The sequence below is a fragment of the Panthera leo genome, chromosome A3, assembly GCF_018350215.1.
Source record: "Panthera leo isolate Ple1 chromosome A3, P.leo_Ple1_pat1.1, whole genome shotgun sequence".
NCBI lineage: Eukaryota > Metazoa > Chordata > Mammalia > Carnivora > Felidae > Panthera > Panthera leo.
Window position 1 is genome coordinate 101,927,397 of NC_056681.1, and position 24,459 is coordinate 101,951,855.

The 24,459-nt window shown below is 49.2% G+C and overlaps 1 protein-coding gene and 1 pseudogene across 3 annotated transcripts; both read right to left on the reverse strand.

Moving 5' to 3' along the window:
• Positions 1-978: 978 nt before the first annotated feature.
• LOC122216315 (interleukin-1 receptor antagonist protein) lies at positions 979-16,209 on the reverse strand. 3 transcript variants are annotated; one of them, XM_042932982.1, is made up of 5 exons: positions 16,108-16,209; positions 6,612-6,663; positions 4,593-4,681; positions 3,353-3,465; positions 979-2,295 (listed from the first exon to the last, which is right to left on the reverse strand). In XM_042932982.1, the coding sequence occupies exons 1-5, from the start codon at positions 16,115-16,117 to the stop codon at positions 2,080-2,082; spliced, it is 480 nt and encodes a 159-aa protein (XP_042788916.1). In that variant the 5' UTR covers positions 16,118-16,209; the 3' UTR covers positions 979-2,079. The 3 variants fall into 3 exon arrangements, with proteins under 3 accessions (XP_042788916.1, XP_042788917.1, XP_042788915.1); XM_042932983.1 differs by lacking the exon at positions 16,108-16,209 and adding an exon at positions 6,806-6,899; XM_042932981.1 differs by lacking the exon at positions 16,108-16,209 and having other exon boundaries at positions 6,612-6,796.
• LOC122214802 lies at positions 11,497-14,123 on the reverse strand (annotated as a pseudogene).
• Positions 16,210-24,459: the final 8,250 nt, after the last annotated feature.

A 24,459-nucleotide genomic window follows, 5' to 3' on the forward strand; every position in this document is an offset into this window, starting at 1 on the left:
GGGGGCGCTGCTTGCAAACCCTCGGTCCAAGTCAACTGTCTCTGGGAACAAGTGAGCAGCAGGCCCCAAGGAGGGAGGAGACCTGGCCAAAGTCACACAGCGGGCTCATGGCCCAGCTGGGCTCCCCTCAAGACTCCCGAGACCAAGTCCAGAAGTCAGCAGAACCCGGGCAGGATTAGGGACAGCACTCCCCACCCACCCACCTGGTAGCTGAGCTGTGTTTAATGGTGGTCTTGCATGCCCACCGCACGGGGCCAAATTCAATATTCCACCTGTTGATCTCCTCATTTCCCAGTGCCCCCTTTTCTCACACCCCAGAGGGGCAAGGCTTTTTATTTTTCAGACTTCAGAACTGTGAAATGTCACATACACACAGAAAACATATCCATACCAAGAAATAGACTGTCATCTGGGTCCTAAAAGCAGCTGGGTGGCCCTGCCTGCCCTTCTGTCTCCCAGGAGTCACCTACCAAATCTGCTTTCAGACACAGCCTGTCCCTGCTTCTTTGTATGTTTGCATCACCTGTCTACACATCCCTCCACACAACTGCTCGTTGCCTATTTTAGCTTTATGTAAGTGGAATCATGCTCTGTGCATGCTTTTGTGATTCTTGTGCCCCACATCATGCTGGTAAGATGCATCTGTTTTGTTATGGGTAGCCGGCTGCAATTCATCCACTTTCTTTGCTGTCGAGCATTGCGTCGTATGAGCATACGTGATTTATGTCTTCGTTCTTCTGTGATGGGCGTTTGCATTGTTTTCTATTGGGGGCTATTGTGGACAGTGGTACCACACCGCTTCCTGGCCAGATTTGCGCTCCTGTATCCAGAAAGAGTGAGGCCCAAGGAGGAAAGGTCTCTTAGAAGAGAGTCAGCCAGGTGTAGTCCCCAGAGTGACAGAGGTCCAAGGACTCCCCATTTCCTAAGCTCTCCATGCCCCAAGCCTGGCAAGACCATAGACACAGCCAGCAAAGTAGATGAATTTTCAAAATTTTATTGTAAAACAGAGCATAAGTCACAGGGAGTAGAAAACTTTCCACTTAACATACACAACACACATTCACTGAGCACCTGCTAAGGGCCAGGTCATGTGTTCGGCCCCCACGGGGACCTGAAACACACAAGCCATGCTCCCTGCTCTCGGGAGCTCACAGTCTGGTGCAGGAGACAGACAGAGGCTCAACCATCTTTCAAACAAGTCTCAGAATGTCAGAAGTGCTAAAATGGTCCAAGAGCAATTCCTCCCTCCCAGGAGACAAGGAGAGAACACCAGGGGGGCTGCTTCTGTGCTGTGCCCTGGGGGTTGGGAGCTTTTGACTGGACGGATGGGGGAGGAAAGCACTGCCCGCAGCTGTAAAAGGTCTGGAGTACAGATGGTACTGGGGCCTGGTCAGTGGAGTCCAGACTTCAGGAATGTTACAGAAAGAAAAATTGCGGGGACCAACAAAATACGCTGACTTTTCATTTGTTTAGGTTGAGTTGTTACAAAAATAAGCCAGGTAAATGAAAAAGGAGAGTTGCTTTCACCCTCCCCTGCTCCTTTCCAGAAAGGACAGTCTCCAAATAAAGGACTCTCCTTCAAATTGGATGCAATTGGCTTTGAAAAAAAAAAAGATGAAATCCTTATCTTCCGTCTTGCCACAGACTCTAAAAGCTTTCCCCACGAGACAGCTTGCAAAACAAGGTTGGGCAGGCCAGCGAGTGACAGGAGGGATCCGGGACATGGACACTGGGGCAAGGCAGGAGGGTGAGGAGTCGGCGAGAGGAGAGCAGAGGGCCAGGCTGGCCAAGGCGCCTGGCTTTTGTCCGGAAGCCACAGGCAGCACTGAAAGGCTTGGAGCAGTGCTGTGGCTCAAGCTGCACTTTAGAAAGACCGCTGTGGAGGCAGCATGGAGGTTGGTTAGCTGAGGAGGCTGCTGCTGGAGTCCTGTTAGCAGGGCTCTTGCATATCCTTCTGAGGGTCCACCCCACCGAGGCTGCTCCTCAGAGCCCCACAACAGCCAGGAGACGTCGGGCAGGGTGGAGACGTGTCTCTGGAGTCATCGATGTTGGGAGTGGGGGAAGTGAGGTACAGACACACTAACGTTCCATCTGGAAGTAGAACTTGGTGACCAACATGGCCTCCTCGGGCGTGTTGGTGAGGCTGACGGGCCGGTCGGCCTCCAGGGCTGTGCAGAGGAACCAGCCTGGGCAGGCAGCAGACTCGAAGCTGGTGGTGGGGCCGCTGTCTGAGCGGATGAACGTGAAGCGCTTATCTTGCTCCTTGTTCTTGCTCAGGTCAGTGATGTTAACTGCCTGGAAGCCAAGACATGAGCAGTGAGAACGGGGAGGCACGGAGGTCCTGTGCTGCCCCCTTCTCCCCACCGTGACATGGCCTCTGGCTGGCCCAGAGCAAGTGCTGGAGAAACACTGACCTGGGACCAGTCACGTGTCCTACACCTCCTAGGACAGCAGAGTCTGTCCCACTGTCACACCTTGACTTTGAAAAATCTGGCCACTCTAGCCATGGGCCAATAAGTTTGGTAAGCACATGGTACCATCAGCAGAGACCAAGGCATGTGGAGGCTGGTGCTCTGTCAAGGTCTATGCCTCTGGAAAGAGGGCATGGTGGAGAAGGATAGGTGCCCCTATCCACTGGTGGGGGCAAGTGACAGTGCCATGCTCACAGCTACTCACGTTGGGTTAAGATCTTGTCCAACAAGCACCTAAGACAAAGCCATCTTTTCCCAGGGCTGGCAGCCCATTAATATTGCAGGGATCAAGGAATACAGGGCCCTGAACAGGATGCCAACTCATGGGTTTGAGTAGATAAGGATTGGAAGAGAAGGGTCCTGAAGCTTGGCTTCACTGGAAGGTGGCAAGCCTAAGCGGGTTGGGGCCCCTCAGGCAAGAGAGTGACCCACAGAGAATGAGATCCCAAATGAACAATCCTTCTTCGCCCCCTCCCTTACTGAGACTAGACTTAGCCACGCAATGGGCTTCAGCCAATGGGACATTAATGGTATGGTGCAAGCAGGGGTTTGATAAGCATTTGCACAGTGAGGCTTGTCATTTTGGAAAAATCCCTCGTAGGAAGCCAGCCGCCATGCTGTAAGGAAACCCAAGCCGACAACAGAGCTCTGAGAGAGCACCCGAAACAAGGGCCTGGAGGGTGAGAAACCATCTTAGACACCCCAGCGCCAGCAGAGCTCTCTCCCGGGTGCAGCTGCAGGAGGGGCGCGAGCTGCACTGAGTGGGTCAGAACTACCCAGCTGAGTCCCCCTAATTGGCCCACAGAGTCCCAAGGAAGAGCACATTACGGTGGTTCCAGCCACCAGGTTTGGGGTGCTTGTTATCTGAGACAGGTCCTTACCTCCAGCTGGAGCCTAGTCTCATCACCAGACTTGACACAGGCCAGGCAGAGCTTCCCCCCATGGATCCCCAGGAACATGGCATGAGACTCAATGGGCACCACGTTTAACTTTTCTGGGGAAGAGCACAGGGGAGGGTCAGGTTGTAGAGAGAATGGGAGGCAGCCTGGACTCTCCCAGGAGAGTTTTCTGTCTCCCCCTGACCAACTAAAACCCTAAGATCAGAAGGACACTGAGGCGCCATCTTCCTGGTCCGCATTCAAATAGCAGATCAAACCAAACTCCCTATCCAGTTACTCCTCAAGGACCAAGTGGCCTAGATTCCGCTCCACATGGTTTCTATCCTTCCTTCTTCCCAGGATACGGGTGCTCCAGGTCACCAAGTCTGCTGCCCATGAGGACAGAAAATAGCACATAATGGGCTCCAGGGCTTGGTCTACAGGGACCTGAGTGACTTTGAACCTGCCTCTTACCCTCGGCGGTCTCTGAGCCCTCACATAGCAGTGAAAATCGCAGCCTTTCTGCCCTTCAGTGTGTTCATTAGGAGAATTAACAGATGGACAGGAAAGGTATGTCTCACACTCTTTCAGAAGGGGGCAGGGGGCCAAAAACAAGGGGATGGGGCAGGGTGGAAAGATGGAGATCAGATGGTGCCGTTCTATAGTATCAAGTCAGCCGATAGGGATGTGAAAGCATCCTGGAAGGCTAGTGCTGAAAGAATCTCCCATCATGCCCTCACAGTGGCCTCATTTTACTAAAGGGAAAAACTGAGGTGGGGGAGGGGGCAAAGCTTGCCCATGTTCATGCAGCTTGTTTAGCGCACAGACCAGAACATGGCTGAGTGTGGTGTCTGTAAATAAGGGACATAACCCAGCCTTAGATATGGTGTATTCATTTTGGATGGTAGTTAGGGTCTGGACAACAGAGCAACATGGAAGGCTTAATAGTCACAGAGGGAAAGGGCCCATCTTACCTTCTGTGCCCTATCCCTGCCAGCTGTGGCCTGGGAACCCTGTGCCAGTTGGTGGGGGCTCCAGACCTAGGCTTTAAGGCTCCCACCCTCTTGAGGCTGCCCTCAAGTACGCCCTGTAGTGGCCAGGCTTCCCCCAGCTTCCAACTCAGCAGCAAAGACCCAATGGGGATCAGGGCTTTGAAACTAAGGTTTTGGGGGAACAGGATAAGGACTCCAGGGCAAAGCGACCCGGTTCCCACGCAGCAGCCACTTTCCTGGCAACCACTCACCTTCTAATTTAGTACTTGGTCCTTGCAAGTATCCGGCAACCAGTTGGTTATTCCTTAGGTAGAAGGTCTTCTGGTTAACATCCCAGATTCTGAAATGCAAAAGGACCCGGCTATGGGAAACAACCTCTGTGTGCCCAACCCTGTGCTCCACCCCTTCCTGTGTGCTCCAGAGCTCACTGGATCCACATTCAACTTTCTGCCAGGGGTGTGGGATTATTTCTGTTACACCCATGGCATGGAGGAGAGATTGAGGTCAACACTGATTAAGGAGCAGACCCAACTCCCACAGCTGGAAAGCAGTGTACCCACATCACATTCTTTTTTTTTTTTTTAATGTTTATTTACTTTTAAGAGAGAGACAGAGCGTGAGTGGGGGAAGGGCAGAAAGAGACGGAGACAGAATCCAAAGCACGTTCCAGGCTCTGAGCTGTCAGCACAGAGCCCAGTGTGGGGCTCGACCTCATGAGTCATGAGATCATGACCTGATCTGAAGTTGGACACTTAACCAAGTGAGCCACCCAGGTGCCCCAATGCGCACCCACATTCTATCTCTCTCCTCACTTGCTATTCATCCTCTGATTCCCAGAGCAGACACCTTCTACTTCAGCAAAACATGCTCTAGAGTAGCACCATCCAATAAAAGTTTCTGGGTGCAGAAATGTTCCAGATCTACCCTGTCCAATATGGCAGCCACCGGCCACATATGGCTATTGAGCTCTTGAAATGTGGTGGGACTGAGGATCTGAATTTTAAATTCAATTTAATTTTTATTAATTTCAGTGTAAATTTAAAGAGTTGTCTGAGACTAGTGGCCATCACAGCAGTTTCAAGAGACACAGCAGCTTGTAGCTAACTCACTCTGAGCCTTAGACCGTGAGGGTCTGTTCCCATCAGCCAGTGGCTGCTCTGGGTCTGGCAGGGGCAGCACTCCCTGGGAACAAGCTTCCTTTCCAGCTCACCCAGGGACTTCCAGTCTTTTCTTCTTGGTCAAGGGCTGAGAGCGGGACTAACAGAGACTCCATTCCCTACTGCCCCCCACATGACCTTGGACCTGTACCTCATCTCCTCACATGTGAAGTGTGGCTAAAACCACCCATCTCATCAGGTGACCTTGGGGAGCTCATGAGCTCAGTGAGGGATAGTGGGACAAACTGTGAAGGTCTTTGCACATGTGAGGATTTGACCTTCCGAGATTTTTCTTAGTTCCTAGATGAGTTTTCTCCTAGAGACCTCTAAGGGCATCTCCTGGAGCTCCCAGCCAGTAGGTGGAGGCAGAGGCAAATCTCGTGAAGCAGTTTCCATGTCTGGAAAGGGGAAGGACTTGCCCCGGATGCACACGCACATGCATGCACACACTTACACAGGCATGCACAGAACCCCAAACTTCAGCCTCAAGCACAGAAACTCAGTCTGAGGGTGAAGTCACCCTGACAAGGCTCAGTCCTAGGATGTCACAGGACAGAGGGCGCACGTGGACAGCATCAGAGCCTGCCAATATTCCCACAGTGTTGGTGACATCTCACAAAACTCCTGGCTCAATTTTTAAAAATCACAATAGTTTTCAGGCCCTACTTGACGTTCACAACGACTCAGTAAGGCAGGCAGGGGGTTATCATTAACCCCATGTCACAGATGGGGAAACTGAGGCCCCAGAGGAGCAGGATCCTCCATCATGTCAACACGGAGCCACATTGCTAGCCGGCAGTCTGGGACTCTGGGCCATGCTCTGCCCACAGCCACCCTGTCTGCTTCTTTGCCCAGCAAAGAGCCTCAGCATGGTTCCTTGGCACCTGTCTGTCACCCACCGAGTCGCCAGTCTCCGGGAAATAAGTCTCTGGCCAAGTTACTCTGAAATGCAAGCCCTGAAGACCACGCATGTGGCTCCCCTTTCCTGAATAACGGGCATCCCTTTCCAGTCCAAACCCAGTTTTCAGGTGCTGTGGAGGCCAACGTCCCCCGATGGCTGCGATGGCCCCGTTTTCCTGTCCGTCCACCCCACCTCTGCAGGGGTGGCCTTACCTGAAGGCTTGCATCCTGCAAGGTCTCTTCCCCAAGGGATGGCAGGCTGTCTCTGAATAGAACAAGAAAAGGAGGAAAGAGATCAGGTAACTGGGGGGGCATCTGCAGATTTCCATTCTGTGGCCACGGCGAGGCAATGGGACACTGCCATTTCAGGCCCGGAGTAGCTGCTTATAAAGAAAATAGTCACTCACCCAAAGCAGGCTGTTGCCGCCCTGTCCCACTCTGAGAAACGGAAATGCCCTCACATTTCCAAAATGAGAAACCCTTGTTGTTGTCACTTTCAACCGTGCTGAGTGTCGCAATGGGGTGTTGTAACTGACTCCCTCCCCTTTCCCCCTGTGTAATTTCCCCAAAATTGAGCTTTCTATTTCCCCCTCACCAAGTTCCTGGGAAGAAGAGCACAATGAAAACTGAACGCTCCCTCATCTTCCTGACAGGTATCCTGAGACTGTTTGTTGACTTTGTAAAAATAGATTTAAGTACAAAACTCCTCCTCTCCTAAAGCTAAGTGGTGGGGTTCCTCAGCACCCAGGACGGTCTCATGTCACTTTGTATTCTTTGAAGGATGCGTGCCCTTGCTGGACTCTGGACCAGGGACTAGCAAACATTCTGTAAGGGACCAGATAGTAAATATTTTAGGGTCTGTCTCCGTCACGATTACTCAATTCAGCTACCGTAGCTTGAACAGTAGAAGAGGCGATCTGTAAATGAGCAGGCTGATTGTGTTCCGATACAACTTTATTTACAAAAACGGGTGGTGGCCAGGGTTGGCCTGGTTTGCGGACCTCCTGCTGTAGTGCAAACTTCCTGAGAGGTGCTTTGAAGCCAGCTCTATTCCTGCTATCCGCGTCTTTAAAGTAATCGTCTTGGGAAAATGGGGCCAATTCAGCACCTGGAGAAAAATGGATCCAAATTTCACCTCTGCCACTTGCCATTTGCTACCCGCGTGACCTGGAACAAGTCACTTCACTTATTTGGGCCTCTGTCTCCGTCTCCTCATGCCCAGAATGGGATTGATCACGTCTTCCTCATGGGTGAAAAGGAGGAGGGAGGGAGGGAGAGAAGGAGGAAGGAAGGAAGGAAGGAAGGAAGGAAGGAAGGAAGGAAGGAAGGAAAGAAGGAAGGTAAAGGAAGGGAAGGAGGAAGGGAAAGGAAGGGAAGAAGGAGAGGAAAGTTCTAGCCTGCAGTGAGCACTAACACACATTAACTTCTTTCCTTACTACATTCTAGAAGTTAGGAAAAAGGTATGCGTACTCCCATTTACGGATAAGGAAAATATGGACAGGGCTTCCGCATGATCAGAGTACACAACGCTAATGCAGAAATGTAGACTGAAGCATTGGAGAACTGGATGGGAGCTCGGCAGCCCTCCTATCCCACCCTACCATTGTTTTGAAGAACACTAAGACTCAGAGAGGGAAAGGGACCCGCCCAAGGCCACACAGCACGTTAATGGCAACGATATGCCCAGGAATCCAGGTCTCCAGGCTCCTAGCCAGTGGTCATCCTGTTCACAGCAGCTGATCTTGATGAGCTCAGCCAACAAATATGTTCAACCAACAAATCAGCATCTGTGTCCAAATGAGAGTAAAATCCTTCAAGGAGGAAGGCTACACTGCGTATTTGAAAGTTGCTAAGAGAATAGATCACAAAAGGTATAAAAGATAAGACATAAAAGATATTTTTATGACTATGTATATAAAACAGCTGCTGGGTAAATCACTATGTTGTACACCTGTGACTAATACAATGTTACATGTCAATTATACCTCAATTAAAAAAATTTTTTTAAAAAGACAGGCTTCTCAAATCTTTCAGAGCAAGTGGAACATTTCTGCAAAAAATTGTATCACCTCCCTGAGTGATTCCTTTGAGGATCAAAGTGGCGTGTACGTGTCCCCTCTGTTCTCACAAGGTGAGTGACCTTGAGGGAGACATTCACCTTTGAAACACATGCGAGAAACAGTATCTACCCTTGAGGGCCAAAGGGGAGTTTTGTTTGCTTGGGGGAGGGCTGGCTGAAGGAGGTGATGTGTAAGAACCTGCTTGATTATTTGCCTCTTGCAGCATTTGCTGAATCGCGGGATACGATTTCTGGAATGCTTAGAAATCATCAGGTGCCTGAACTTGGTCAGCACCTCTCTGAGATGAAAGGCAGCTAAACTGTGATAAACCCTCTCCTACGTGCCTCAATGTTACATCCACATCCCTTGAAAAACGTCCCTGAAGACTGAAGAGAAGTGACTTGCCTAGAGGAGGCCGAGCGGCCCGGAGCCTGCCCTCAGACAGCACTCCAAGCCAAGGTCCCACCCCCCGGGGCTGCTGGGTAAATGCTCCTCTGTCCCTAGCCCAAATTCAAAGAGACAGGTTTCTCCTGGAGAACAGAGCCCTGAGTTCTCCACCTTTGCCAGGTCTGTGCCCTTTTCCCACTGTGCCCAAGAAGTGTCCTGGCAGGCCGTTCTGAGTATAGAGGAAGGAGTTCCTAGGGCCGGGCCGACAAGTCAGGCCGACCTGGGGCTGTGTCCTCCCATCACTTATGAGCTGGGCCACCCAGGCCCAGGTCTCTTGGCCTCGGTTTCATTATCCATTAGACAGGCCTAATAATTGAAGCCTTGTCACGGGGTTCTGTGAGGACTGAGATGGTGCACATGGTGTATTTAACCCTGACCCTGGCACGTAGGAAATACACAAACAATAGAAAGCTACTGCGTCTGCTTTGTGGCCCCACGTAAAGTGAGAGAGGTCAGTCACAAGGCCCCTGAGCCAGTCAGCCCTGCCCTGCACGCCCAGTTGGACTCCCGAGGGGGAGGCCCTCATCCCTCTGGGCTGGGGGAGGAAAGGAGTGGGGGGTGAGAGGCTCTTTCCCTCCCCTCACGCTTCTGGCCACAATTCCTCTCTTGGTTCCGTCTTATCAAAATAGTTGGTGTCCCGATGATCTCTGCCCACAGGAAATCTCTGACTAAACTTGTTCTCAGTTCTGGCTCCTCAACCGCTCACTCCAGTTCCTGAATTCGGTTTAACGACCACACGACATAGTGGACCCTGGGAGCTCCAGGCATCACAATTGTATCTAGTGCTTTCCTCGGCATGCCGAGCCCTGCCCTGCTAGACACTGGTGACTGCAGAAATGACTAAGGCCCACTCCAAGGGAAATAGGAAAACCAGGCTCTGTCTGTGTCCTTGGAGCGATACTACACAGGCTCTACGGGCCCCTGTTGATGCTTCTAGAGCTCCATCCACATAGGAAGTGCTCAATAAATGCTAACTATTTCTCAATTTCAGTTAATTACATCTTTCAGTTCTAAGATTTCCATTTGCTTCCTTTTTTTTTTTTTGTATAGTTTCTACTTCTCTGCCAAAAGTTTCCATCTTGTCTTTTAAATCCTTGAACACAGTATTCATGGTTCTTGTAAAGGCTGCACCTGATAACTTCATTATTTGAATCCCTGCTGTGTCTCCTTCTGCCGTCTGTTTTTTCTCTGGTGCACAGGTTGTCTTACATATGCCTGACTACTTTTTACTGACTGTTGGGCACTGTAGCATATCAAAAACTGCAGAGATCATTTGAGGCTGCGGACAATTCTTCTAGAGGTGTATATATCTAGAGATGATTCACTTTTGCTTCTTCTGGGCAGTGAGGCTATAGGCACTGAAGCCCCACATGACCTTAACCCCAAGAGGCTTGACACGATCGGAGCAGAGCTTTAATAACCAGGCAGACTGTTCCATTTCTGTTCACTCCCAATCCTCTCGGGTCCCAGCCCAGACCTGGGGGGTTTATTGAGGCTCCTCCTCCTCAGTGAGAGCTAAAGTACACATTTTATCCTCTCCCTGCCCCCACCCCCCCAGTCTCATAAGTCTGTCCAAAACTCAGCTGGGGCTTCTAAAACCAGCCAATGTTTCCCAGGGCAAAGGGGCCCAGTGCTGACCTCCACCTGTCTGGGCTTTTGTAGTTCTTCAAAGCCTTGGTCATTCTTTGACACCTTCTGATTATCTAGAAATACATTTTGCTAGCTTTGCCAGTTGTCACAGCAGGAAGGTTGATCCTAGGCCAGGCGTGGACACTGATGTCTATATTTTAAGTCTTATTACTCAGGATGGTGGAGTTGGAACAGCTTTTGTGTGGGGGGGGGGTAGGGGCAGAAGTGACTGAAAAGTTGGGCAGGAGTCAGAGGATGAAGGGCCTTTAATGTAACACCAAGGGGCAGGGAATTTATCTTAGAGAAAATGGAATCAGAGGGTGAGACAGTCAGATTTGTCTTATTAAGATAATCGTGGGGCCAGTGGACAGATGGATTAGACTCGGTGTGAGGTTTGGGGTCACTGAGCCTGAAGGCAGAGGGGTGATGTGCTGGTAAGTGTTGACAGCTGGCTCACCAAAAGGGTTCTCATTAGTAGCATTTGCCTGTTTCTCTGGTGTAAATACTCCCACCGTGGATGATCTTGAGCCACTAGCATGACAATGCTGAATGCAAAGCTGACGAGAAACGCACACAAGCACGTCTCGCTGATGCCAGCATCCTGCAGAGGAGGCCGATTTGGCAGCTCGCCTATCTTTCTTGAAAGAAAGCGTCCTATTTCTTTTCTTTTTCTTCTCCTTCTTCTTCTTGTTGTTTTTTGTTTTTGTTTTTTTTGTTTTTTGTTTTTGTTTTTGTTTTTGTTTTTTTAGAGAGAAGGTGCAAGTAAGCAAGGGGCAGAGAGAGAGAGAGAGAGAAAGAGAGAGAGAGAAAAGCAGGGCTCGCCCGATGCAAGGCTCGAACTCACGAACCGTGAGATCATGACCTGGACCAAAGTCAGATGCTTAACTGACTGAGCCACCCAGGCACCCAAAGGCATCCCATTTCTTTCTTTTTTTTTTTTTTTCTTCCCCCCCGCAACCCCCACAGTATCTGTTAGTTTATTTATCAAGAGAAACTATTCCATAACCCAATATTCATGTTTCATACTTCAGGAACACAGATCAGCGACAAACTTTCATGGAACTCAACCCAAGGAAATTCTTTACATTCCAAAATCACTTTGCACTCTGAAAGATACCAGCCTTCTTCATCTCCTCAACATCTTTCATGGAATCATAATTTCCACAGAAATCTGCGTATATCTTCTTTCTTGGTTCGGCCACAGCAAACTTATAGAAAGCTGCAACCCCCAGGGATACAGGGGGCATGTATCCAACATATGTATCCAACAGTATGAAATCGCAGACACTTGGCCAGAAGACCTCACATCTGAGGTTTCGCCAAAACACCGGAAGTCTGGGTAGCTATTCTGCTCAACACCAACCTTAAACCCAACGTCCTTCCTAACTGATACAGAAATGGATGGCCAAAAGCATCCTATTTCTTAACTCTAGTCCCTCCCCATCTCAGCCTGGGGGCCTATCGCACTGGTCACGTCCCCCTCGCAGAAAATGATCCCTCCTGACAAATCCAGTTTATCAGGAAACTTCAGTGAATCTTGGTGCAAACGTTTTCAGCTATGCCTGCTGGCGCTGCATTTATGTCATGCGAGCACCACTTGTAAAAATTTAAGCCGCCAGCTTTGGGTGGACAGGTGTGCACCTTAAGTTGTAATGTCTCAGTCTCATGTTCAGCCAGCTCTTGAGTACGTGAGTGTCACAGCACACAGCACACAATAGACGCAGTGCTGTTGTCCAAACTTTGGAAATTTTTAATAAGGTAACGGTACAAAGTCTCTGGTTACTCTTTCCAAGAGATGGGTAAATATATTCGTACAAACAGGAGGAGGAACAAATATATCTCATGCCTTCTCTTTGTCAGTTTCCACCTACCCAGCCCTGCCAGGTAACCAAGTCAATTTTAACAAAATCCAGAAGCTTATTAGAAGCTCCCTACAGCAGCAAGCCAGCTTTGCAGACAGATTCTGTCCTGGGCATCTGCAGCCATCAGGGTGACCCGTATGCCCTCCTGGGCCATGTAGGGTGGTCAGGAGATTATATATAACGTCAACTGTTATCAATCATTGCTTCACAAGAAGCTTGCGCTCCTCCTAGGTCTAAATGGTAAACTTACTGAGAATCTCTTGTAAGTTTCAAAGTCTTCCAAGATGTTTTTTGCTTCAACAATTTCTGGGTTTGATCTGAATCTGCACTGAAACCATTATTTATCTAGTTATCTTGTGCTTCTAGAGGGACATGTTTGCTCTTGCCTTCTTGGCTATGGTGACTAGCTTTATAAGGCAGCTAGCTTCTCCACTGGCAGACGGAGACAGGGAGGGACAGGAACCAGGGAATGGGGGAGGGCACAGCTGTGTTTCTTACATGCTTGCTTCAGGCTGTGTGTTCTATTCTTTCATATGGATCTCACTTAGTCCTCATAACAGCTGTGCAAGGTGGATAAATGTAGACCCAAGATGGGTATATATATTTATACTCACTTTGTAGCATAAAAAAAATCAAGGTACAGGAAGATTAAATCACTTGCCCCAGATGGTGGTGGAGGCAGCATTTGAACCCAGTTCTTGTATTCTTTCTTACAGTGCAGTCCTGCCAGAAAGGCAGCTGACCTCTTTCCTCTCTGCCTCATCGCACAGTTAACAGAAGCCAAGGATTGTATTTGCTCCTATGGTGTTCCTTTTGGTTTGAACTCACATCTTATAGAGCAACAATTTATTCCACAATTGCCTGGACATTTTAGGAGTTTGTCTGTTTTTCGGTAGTAGGAAAGGACGATTCTAAGGCCTTACAGAAGTTAAAGAGAAAAAGCTCTTTATCTGGTTTTGAACTAGAGTGGCCAACTGTCCTGGTTTTTCTAGGACTTTCTAAGTGTTAGTACTAAAAGTCTGGCATCCTGGGAAGTCCCTCAGTCCCTGGAAAACTGAGATGATTGGTCACCCTATAATATGAGTCCTTAAGAGGTGCATATATCGGCGGGTGGCTGGGATTGCAAATCGCAGGCACAGTTAACTGCTAATCATTGTGTCTTGCATAGCAGAGATGTAGTCCATTAAAAAAAATTTTTTTTAACATTTATTCATTTTTGAGAGACAGAGAGACACAGACCATGAGTGGGGGAGGGGCAGAGAGAGAAGGAGACACAGAATCCCAAGCAGGCTCCAGGCTCTGAGCAAGTTGTCAGCACAGAACCCAGTGCAAGGCTGGAACCCACGAACCATGAGATCATGACCTGAGTTGAAGTCAGACGCTCAACCAACTGAGCCACCCAGGCGCCCCAAAGATGTGGTCCATTTTATTAGGTACGTAGATACGTAGATGAAGCACACAAGAACCAAAAAACTTAGTGAGTCTTCCACTTAGGAAAAGAGACCATAGCGGATACAGTATTGATCAATCACTCCCCTTCTGATCAAGTTAATTTTTAATTTAGCCATTCACATTTTGTTTCCTCCAACTATATAAATCAAGATATGTCCACGTCAAGTGGCTTAAGATTGTTTTCAAATATAAGTTGTGCAAAGGATTTACCCTTTCACTATCACTATTTTCACCTTCACCTCCTCATTCTCCTGCCCTGCCTTCTTCACACACATTAGAGGTATGGTCAGGGGTGTTAGAGAGGAAGCAGAGGTCCAGTGAGGTAAGAGACGTGTCCCAAGCACATACCCACCTTCACCCTGGCTCCTCTGCCCTCGAGTTCCCAGCTCTTCAGGCAAACTACGAATCTCTCCATGATCTCTCTCCTCAGAGCCCTGTTCTCTGCTCGGCAAGGATAGCACCACCCACGTCCCTGGCCTTCCAGAAAACATGGTGTCTTCACTGGGCTCACACACACTCATCTCCTGAACTTGAACTTACTCAGGACCTACCACGTGCCACTTTAAAATATTTTGGGGGTGCCTGGGTGGCTCAGTCGGTTGAACATCCTACTCTTGATTTAGGCTCAGGTCATGATCTCACGATTCATGAGATTGAGCCCCACGTCGGGCTCTGCGCTGACAGCGGGAAGCCTGTTTGGGATTCTCTCTCTCCCTCTCTCTCTCTGCCCCTCCCCTGCTCTCTCTCTCTCTCTCAAAATAAATAAATAAATAAATAAACATTTTAAACAATAATAGGGTCACCTGGGTGGCTCAGTTGGTTAAGCATCCAGCTCTTGGTTTAGGCTCACATTTTAATCTCATGGTTCATGAGTTCGAGCCCCACATCAGGATCTCTGGATGTCAGCACAGAGCCCACTTCAGATCTTCTGTTCCACTCTCTACCCTTCCCCCACTTGCGTGCATGCTCTCTCTCTCTCTCTCTCTCTCAAAATTAATAAACTTAAAAAATAATAAAATATTTTGGAATGAACCATTTTTAAGTATAGTGGTTTCCTCACATTATATCATTATCTAGTTCTGGGAGTGGCGCCCCCTTTACACATTCGAAAGATACCCAAGACCACGGGCTAACATTTTCATACAAGCCACTGGAGACTGCCTCACCTCCTCCAAAGGGGAGGCCTTGCTGCCCTTGGAAAAACTGCTTGTGGTTTCCAAAGCACTTCTCCCTCCATGACCTCATTCAGTCTCTGCACCCCTAGAACACAACACAGTGATTTAACAGACAGACCGTCTGCAGTGGAGCCCAGCTCCTCCCCTTGTAGTGGCTGTCTGGCCTTGGGCAAATTACTTAACCTTTCCGTGTCCAAGTTCCTCCTTCTGAAACTAAACAATAATAGTGCTTCCCCATATGGTTGTTGTGAGCATTAGAAGAGACAGGCCACCTAAACAGCTCGGCAGAGCACCCGGCTCATAGTAAGCCCACGGAAGGATCGGCTATTACTGTACCCGTGAAACCCTGAGAGTTTGCCTGCCTCCTCTTGACCTGAGAAGAGCGAGACCCAGAAAGGAGTAATAGAGGCCGTTTGAGGCCAAACACAGGAACTAGGTCTCCAGAACCCTAGTTTTAAGATCTTTTTTCTGCCCTACACAGATCTTAAACAGACTGCAAAGCAGTAGCCCGTAGGCTGCGTATTTCCATTGCTCACGTTATTGTTTTATTTAATCAAACTACTACACAAGGAAATCAGAATATCTGACTGCTCCTGAGAAATGAGAAGTTCTGGCCACCTGGGCCTGCATTCTCATGAGACAACCACCTGCTGGAACCAGTCAGTCCCCACTAATGCCCAGTCCCCACCCTTTGGTATTATCCTTCAGCTCTTGTAAGCTAGTGTCAGCATCTTTTAGTATTTCTCATTGAGTTCACACTGTTTTCACCCTCATTTGACAGAAATATTTCTCCAATTTCTATGTCTCTGTCAACAGTGGAAAAGGACCAATAGAGTCTAACAGCTGCATGATTTTTCTCACAGCAGACGTGCTTCCTCTCGCGCCCGCTGGCGGGACAGGCATTGGGCTCACCTCAGTGTATGTGTGTGGCCCGCTGTAGCCTCCACCTTGGCCAGGTCTCCAACATGGGCCTGGAGCTACATGCCTTTGACATTTCTCTGGAAGCCTGCCCTCAGTAAACACCAGTGGTCGATAGTTTCCTCCCCGTTTTTCAGATGGAAAAATAGGAGTGGAAGGAGCTTACCTGATGCCATGGGGAGGGCCTGGTAGATACGAGGTCTTCTGAGGCCTTCTACACTCTGGCTCCAGACTGAGCTGCTGCACAGAAAGGAGAAGCACCGGGCAGTACCTGTGCCACCAGCACCTCCCAGAATGAAGTTGCTCCTTCCTTCCGGATTACCTGAGGAGAGGAAGAGGAAGAGCCACTGCCTGCCTTCTACACACCCAGGCAGGGCTCGCCAGGCCCAGCTTCCAAAAGGGTGACTCAGGCTAACAGGAACCAAACAGGTTCTTATCTCTGTAAAACCAGAGGCCTCACGTGAGGAACCGACCGGGATTAGTAAGGCTGGACCTTTGTGCGCACCCAACTTTTGTGCTCAATCCAATCATGCATGCATGCGTTTATTCACCTAGTCAATATGGGTTGACCTAATCCTGTGTTCCAGGTAATCTTCCAGGCACTGGGGGAAAGCCAGATAAGGTCCCTGATAGTCTAACAGAGGAGGGCAAGACAAGAAATTAGGAAACAAATGGACTACCTTCATATGAAAGGAAGTGCGGTAGGGGAAATCAAAAACATGATAGGTTTTTGAGGGACCTAGGGGTGGGTGCATGTTTTCTGCAAAGTGGTCAGAGAAGGCCAATCTGAGAAGCTGACTTGCGACCTGAGCCCTGAGACCTGAGTAATGTCAAAGAAGTGGAAGAGTGTCCTGGGGGAGGGAAAAGCAAGCACAAAGGCCCTTGGGTGGGGACCTTCTTGGTCTATTTGGGGACCATGTGGAGGCTCGTATGGTTGGGGTGTGGCTTATGGAGCATCAGGGTGTCCATCCTTTCCTCCAGGTACCCTCAGGCTCCCCACCCCAGCTGCTGGCATGACAACTGCCCACAAGGCCAGATACTCTCTCCCCACCTTCTCTAGAAGACTCTATGTTCTAAACCTTCTCCTCTTTGCCATTCCGAACTTGCTCTCTAGCTTTATGCCCTTGGGTCCTGCCATCAGGGAACAGACAACTCAGGAATCTTTAAAACCATCTGGGTTGATACATGGGGAGCAGTGGCAAGGGATCCCTTGGCAAGCTAGAGGTCTTGGATCTTGTCCTCTGGCCTACCACTAACCAGCTGTATGACTCTGGAAGTGTCCCTTAGATTAGGGGCAGGCTGGAGCAAGAAATGGCCTGCAAACTGCAAAATGCTTTATAGGTTGTGTGCATTGAAATAGGGCTTTGCTCTAGACAGGGCCTTAGGGCACAGGGGAAGGGGAGAGTGAAGGGGCGGGCCAGCCTACTGGCCACCTTCAAGCCTGTCTTTTCTGTTGGAGAAGGAAAGGCCATGCTTACTTGCAGAAAGGCTCATCGTTCATAAACGTTTCAATAGGGGTCTGTTGGAGTTCTTCACTTTTCCCCTAACCCTGCCTCTGGGGCCTGGGCTCATTCCCAGGGCCCCTTCACTCAGCCCACAGGGCCTGAAGTCAGCAGAGAGATGCAGAGAGCCAGAGGCGGCCAGAGTGCCCGTTCCTGGGTACTTCTGACCACAGGGACTTCCCACAAGGCCTTCACTTCCTGTTCTATTCAGCCTTGGCTCATCAGCTAGAATGCCAAGGCTTCCGAGTTTGGGCTGGGAATTTCTGAAGCAGGTTTTGTAGAGAAATTCCTGTTTGCTAACGAATCAGGAACTAAATTTTGTAAACCTGGAAAGTTGGGCCCTTGGGGCAGCTTGGGAACCTGCCTGTGGATGCCATCTTGTCCTCATGGTGTGCATGCCTGTTATTACACCAGGAGGACCACTCTGTGAGGCAGGTTCTGGCACTCAGAGTTTCAGATCCCAGTCTCACAAACTACATCTGTGTTATCTTAGAAACACCTGTAAAAGGAGGGTAAGACTGTTAGTCACCTTGTGGGGTGGTTGTGAGGACTGAGCACACAAGCATAAGATGTTTAGAACACAGGAAGCATTATCTAAGTATGAGCTGTAATTCTGGCAGAGCATGGGTCTGATGTCTCCACGGGGAGCTAAGGGCCTGGCCTAGTCTGCAGTCGGTAAGATGGTAAGCTAGGCTGCCAGTCTGGGTCGGGGATGGCGTGTTGATCAGTGCACAGGGCTGGCATTCCCCATCCAGGCCTGACACGGGGCACTTCCAGGATGGAGGAACCATTTGTAGGCATCTCTAGCCCTCTAGAGCCTAGCCCACTACTCCAGAACTTTCCTCTCCAGGTTTATCACCTCTCCTCCAAAGCTGCAAAGATCTAAGGGATCAGTGGCCTGGCCTGGAGCACTCAGAGCACCTGAGAAGCCCAGAGTCAAAAACGTCCCAGAGATGGGGAAGTCTACAGTTGTGGGAAGGGCTGGCAATGGGGAACTTGGGAATTCCTGGTGGCTGGGGACCCTGGGTGGTGGAGGGGGGCTGCTTCGGAAGAACACTGAGGCACTCTGCCTCCAACAACAATGACTGACCACTCACTCCAGCACTGACCTGCCTTGGGCCAGGCCATTGCACAAAGAAGGGGGTGGGGGACAGATAGAAGACAAGGGAAAAGCAAGAGGTAATGAGGAGAGCAGGCATCAGGAATGGAGGAATGAGATATTGAGGTTCAATGTTGTTAGAATCCATGTCTCAGATTAAGACAGCTGCAGGTGAGGTCTCCTGGTAGGAGAGATGCCAAGGCCCCAAAGGGAAGTCATATGCTAGGCTCAATGGCACGGTTCCTGTGCACTGTGGGAAGACTAAGAGCATTAGAGAATCCCTCCACTTCAGCCAGGGGAGACAGGCACCAAAGGGGCATCCTGCTTCCTGCTGGTTTCGGTCCATGAGGCCCGAGCAATGGATCTGAGTTGTGATAAGAGATACCATTGAGCTGTTTCACATGGTCTTAGATCAATACTAGTCCTCACAGGTTCCAGGAGAGTCTATACAACCTGGCTCCAGGCTCAGCCTGCAGAACAATCCCCTTATTCCCTGAACTCTAGCTACACAGTCCTTTTGATTTCTCAAGTTCACCTCTTCCTCCCGCTTCAGGGCTTTGACATAGGCTCGTCCTCTGCAAGGAACACCCTCCCCTGCCCCATTCCACTGACTAGTGGACCATCCTCACCCTTAAAACCTCAGCTCAGACACTTCATTTGCGTGATCCTCTGTGCGACCTCTGCCTCCCTGGCAGGTCACAGTAAGGACTGTGTCTGTTCTGTTCACCGTTATATCCCCAACTCACATGGCGCAGAACCTGCCACATGGAGAAATGAATAAAGGAATGGATGGGAAGCTACCACTCAGGTACAGTCTCTCTCTCTCTCTCTCTCTCTCTCTCTCTCACACACACACACACACACACACACCCCACTCACACATCTGTATGAATGAATAAGTCTGCCACCATGACATTTCTAAGTGGTCACGCATTGAAACACACATGTTCACATCAACCAACGTCAAGATGTGCAGATTCTGCTTAACCCCACGATCCACTCTTCTGGGAACTTCCCCATTGCCATCACCACAGTTCACAGGGCCAGTCACGTATAAATGTCCCTGACTGTCCCCAGGCCATGGCTGATTGGACAGTAGCTGGGGGGATAGCTCCTCCAAACTAATGCACCACTGGGAAGGAGGAACTAGAATGCAGAGGCCAGGCCACATGTAATTGCTCTCAAACTGAGGACCTCAAAATCCATAAGTCATTGCCCACGTGTGTGGGGTACATTGCAGTTTACAAAGCTCCTAGACGTGAGTCCACGGCGCAGCAGGGCCTGTCTGAGGTTTTGTCTGCCAGGCTCCCTGCCTCACGTGGGTGAGCCACCCCAGCTTTTCTCAGCCCAGCCGTCTTACCACATCCTCAGCCACAGTGCATGGGACTCAGGACCTGAGTTAGAACAATCTAAATCTTCCTGGTATCGTTCACGCTAAATCTAAGAAAGAGAAGCCATTCTACTGGCTTTCACAGCAGCCAAATAGTAAAAGCTGTCAGCTAGTTCTAAGTGCGATTTGGTCCCTTGTGACAACAACCAACAATCACAACAAAATCTAATGTACATTCGCTCCATGAAGACTTAGCCCTCAACCACTGCCTTGTGCTATGTCAGATCCTGAGGGGTCAGAGGTAAGTGTGGTGGGCGTGTCCTTGTCTTCACAGGATACAGTCTTCATACCCCCAGAAAACTACATCACAGGGTGATATGTGCATGGACAAGGGAAGCACAGGGTTTTGTGGGAGTGCAGAGCAGGGACACTGTAGTTGGGCTTGGGGGAGCAGCCAGGGGAGGAAGATGGGGCAGGTAGGGGAGGAAAAGGGAAGAGAAGCTCCAAAGTGAAAGAAAGCCTGGCTAGGGGGTTTAGGCAAAGCAGACCTAAAGTGTAGTGTTCCAAGGGAAAAGCCGTGGGAGTATACACTCTATGCTTATCTGGGGGAAGAGAAGTTGGGGAGCTGATAGTGGTTATGGGGTCTTATCCACACACACCCCCCCCCCCACCCCACACCTAAAATAACTTGAGCTAAAGTAGATCTCTGTTGGTTGTTTCATGCAACAGGGTGGCTGGGTCCTGGGAAGCCCTGCCTCAAATGTTAGTCACCTGAGAAAGCTTCCTTTTCTGAGGCCAGGGGCTTTTATTAGGAAAGAAGCATTCTAACCACAGGGTCTTGCGGTGCGTCAGAATTCCTGGAGAGACTGAGCTACAAAGCCTCTCTGTGCTCGGTAACAGGAATGTGCAATTGACCTGTGGTTTGTTACAAAGGGTTGCATCACTGGGGAAAGAAGGCTGTGCCCAGGAACAGAATAGCCAAGGGTCTGGAGTTGTCCAGACCTAGAGGCTTTCCCCAGTTGGCTGGATCCCAGTGCTGGGGGCCAGGGTCATGGACTTAGACCTCAGGAGAGTCTCCCCATCCTAGTCTGTTGCAAGGACATGGAGTGCACACCTAACCCGGGCCAAACTCTCTGCTGCTCTGGGAAGAGGACTTTGTGTGGATGGCTTCATGCAAACCTACTCCCCTTTGTGGTTCGTGCTTAAATGACCGAGGATGGTTTTAACGAGTGCACACAGAGACTGGCATGCAATGGAGACTAGCGTGCAGGGAACTTATTGGGGACTTAGCTCAGGAGCCACTCCTGTGTGGTGCAAAGAAAGGAAGACTGAACAGAAGGACCTAAACTGCAATGCAGTCACAGCACAGGCCTCAGCCCGTCCCTTAGAACATCTGGAGCTAGGGTGGGCCTGAAAAGAGAGCTGGGTCTCTGCATCCCCACACTGACTGCTCACTGGATGCAGGCTTCCCTTGGAGGGCAGACATGACTTCTTCAGGGACAGGTCATCCTTATGGGGCAGGGGTAGGTCTGGGCAGTGCCCCCCAGCATCTACAGCGGCAATGATCAATGACAACTGTGATGCTACCATAGTGGCTATCTCAATGAATTTTCACAACAGTCTTCAGAAGGTATTAACTATTATCTTCACTTTACAGATGAGGAAACTGAGGCACAGAGTTGTTTGACTCAGAGCCTACTTCACCATAACATCTCCTTTGTGAGTAAATCATTGGATGTGTAATTGGGACACCTCAGTGCCGAACACCTTAACTTCTCACCTACCCACTGACTGTTTCCCAAAAACGTCTTTATTGATCTCTGGGATTCAATTTTCCCAGCTCTCGAATGGGAAATACACACTTGGCCTACCTTTTACTGGGTGAGCTTTGTGAACTGCTAACCCCTATACGAATAGCAGACGGGATTCTTATTACACATGAGGAACAATAGGGGATCTAAGAAATGGCAGTATAAGACCACCCCTAAATCTCTGAGGATGGCCAGAAGCCTAAACCTTTTGGGTACTCTAGCTGGCAGAAGGGCAAATACAAATACCTCCATTTGGCAAATAGATAGATGGAGGTAAATGACAGGAAAGTCTGTAGACAGAACTGAGGCCAAAAATTAATTCCCAGAACCCATGTCCAACATGGCCTTAGTATGGATCTGATGACACAATGGAAACAAGAGCCAGCCCATCCAAGAGGAAATGGACTTCCTGAAAGGGGTAGGAGGGAAATGTGAAATGTGCTGGGCACCATGCCAGATGCTTTATATAGGTTATGTTTTCATGCCTTCAATAACCGGAGGCTTTTGACCACTGTCAATCAGAGGTTCAAAGGTGAGGGGTTACCTGTTAAGGACATAGGGCCCAGAAGGGGCAGGACCTTGGCTTTCTCCAGCACATCTCACAGCGTCCTACCAGGCAAGGAGCTTGTTCCAATGCCACAGGAATACTGGCAGCATTATAGGCTGGCCAGCGTCTGAACCTGTTCCTGCCCAGAAGTGCAAACTGTAGAAGAGAGTGAAAGCCTTTGCCTCTTGCAGCAAGACCTGTTTCTTTAATTTGGGTGTTGGTCTGAGGCCTCTGGGATTAATATGCTAGGGGCCTGGTGTGGTTGATTAAAGAAAGTTTGAGGCAAGATTTGCAAGCCCCAGGCCCAGAAAAAAAAAAACAAAACCCTGGGGTGAGGACAAGGGGGAAGACAGAAGAGGCCTTCCTATAAGCCCCAGAGTGATGGTGGTTTCCTCGAAGAGATCCCCAGCAGGACCTGGGATCTGCGTGTGGGCATCACTGCTAGGCCAGGAGAGGGCTGTGGGTGCATGTGTGTATGCAGTGATTGACCTGGAGTCAGACATGCCACAGAGCCTGTTGATTCATGTGCACCAGAGAAGCTTCCATCCAGATCTATCTAAACACATTTGACGGTGACTGTTGTCCTTCAGTAAAGACATATCCCCTCCTCATCCTGAGTGATGGGCGATGTGAAAAGGTTCTCCAGATGAGGTGTGGGCTCAATCAGGAGAAGGAAGAGCCCAGAAGACACTAAGGCATGGCCCAAGCATAACCTCTTGATGTATGGGGAGGATTTCCCCATCCACGACATGGGGATGATGATCGCGCTTTGATAACACCAGCAAAGCTTTCAGTAGAGTGACGGGAACATAGCACCTCAGCAGATAGCTGTGGTTCGTCCAAAATTTCATGTGTGTTGAAGTTATTTGTTACTATAAATAATACTAATTTATTTAGTAGCAGCAGTACACGTTTAGAAGTGTCCTAGATTTGTGGCGACTAAATACCTGGTCACTCTGCTGTGGCCAGCCCCTTCCTGTGGGTGTTCTCTCCATGAAATTCGGCTCCAATATTAATAGAGTGGCTGTCTTCTAGTTAGAGCTTGACTGTATTCTTTCATCCTTTTACCTGGAACTTTTATGTTTAGTATTTAAGACATGTGTCTTGTAAATGTCAGCAAGGCTGATTTATTTTATTTTATTTTATTTTATTTTGTTAATATAATTTATTGTCAAGTTAGCTTAATGTAGAGTGCATATACAGTGTGCTTTTGGTTTCGGGGGTAGATTCCCGTGATTCATCACTTACATACAACACCCAGTGCTCAAACCCAACAAGTGCCCTCCTCAATGCCCATCACCCATTTCCCCCTCTCCCCGCCCCCTTATCAGCCCTCAGTTTGTTCTCTGTATTTAAGTCTCTTATAGTTTGCCTCCCTCCCTCTCTGTTTGAAACTTTTTTTCCCCTCCCCCTCCCCCGTGGTCTTCTGTTTAGTTTCTCAAGTTCTACATAGGAGTGAAAACATATGATATCTGTCTTTCTCTGACCTGTCTTTCAACTAGGAAGCTTAGTTCACATTCATTTTTTGGTAGTCCTTAATATATTTGGACTTGCTTTACTACCTTAAGTTTTCATTTCTGTTTTAGCTCTTTTTTAATGCTTCTTATTCCTCTTTTCTTGCCGTACTGGCCCGGGGGGGGGGGGGTATTTTTTTTTATTCCATTTCCCCGCCTTCCCTTAATGGCTCAGAAATTACATACTTTGTTTCTGTTCTTTTTGTGGTTGCTATCGAAATTTTACTATGGCTTTTTTACTTTTCGGGGTCTAAAGGTAATAAATATCTACACATCCTTCCCCCCAAATACATGGATCTAGGAGCATTTTAATTTTTTTTTTTTTTTTTTTTTTTATTTATTTTTGGGACAGAGAGAGAGACAGAGCATGAACGAGGGAGGGGCAGAGAGAGAGGGAGACACAGAATCGGAAACAGGCTCCAGGCTCCGAGCCATCAGCCCAGAGCCTGACGCGGGGCTCGAACTCACAGACCGCGAGATCGTGACCTGGCTGAAGTCGGACGCTTAACCGACTGCGCCACCCAGGCGCCCCTAGGAGCATTTTAAACCCAACCTCTATGTTACTGCTGAATGGCGTTTTAGTTCTATTATTTTGCTAACAGCACATTTAGATTTGTTTTTAACAGATAAGACAGGCTTTGTTTAGGTTTTCCTACACGTTTGCCGGTTTCTTGGCTCACCATTCTTACTGACATCCCAGATGTCGTGGGCCACC

What these genes read in the sequence shown, in the direction of transcription:
- LOC122216315 (XM_042932981.1), bottom strand. Translation starts at nt 6,727, where the DNA reads ATGGAAATCTGCAGATGCCCCCCCAGTTACCTGATCTCTTTCCTCCTT. An exon ending in TGCAGGATGCAAGCCTTCAG is followed by an intron (nt 4,682 to 6,611) that starts GTAAGGCCACCC and finishes TTTGCATTTCAG; the next exon opens with AATCTGGGATGTTAACCAGA. An exon ending in AGACTAGGCTCCAGCTGGAG is followed by an intron (nt 2,296 to 3,352) that starts GTAAGGACCTGT and finishes CTTGGCTTCCAG; the next exon opens with GCAGTTAACATCACTGACCT.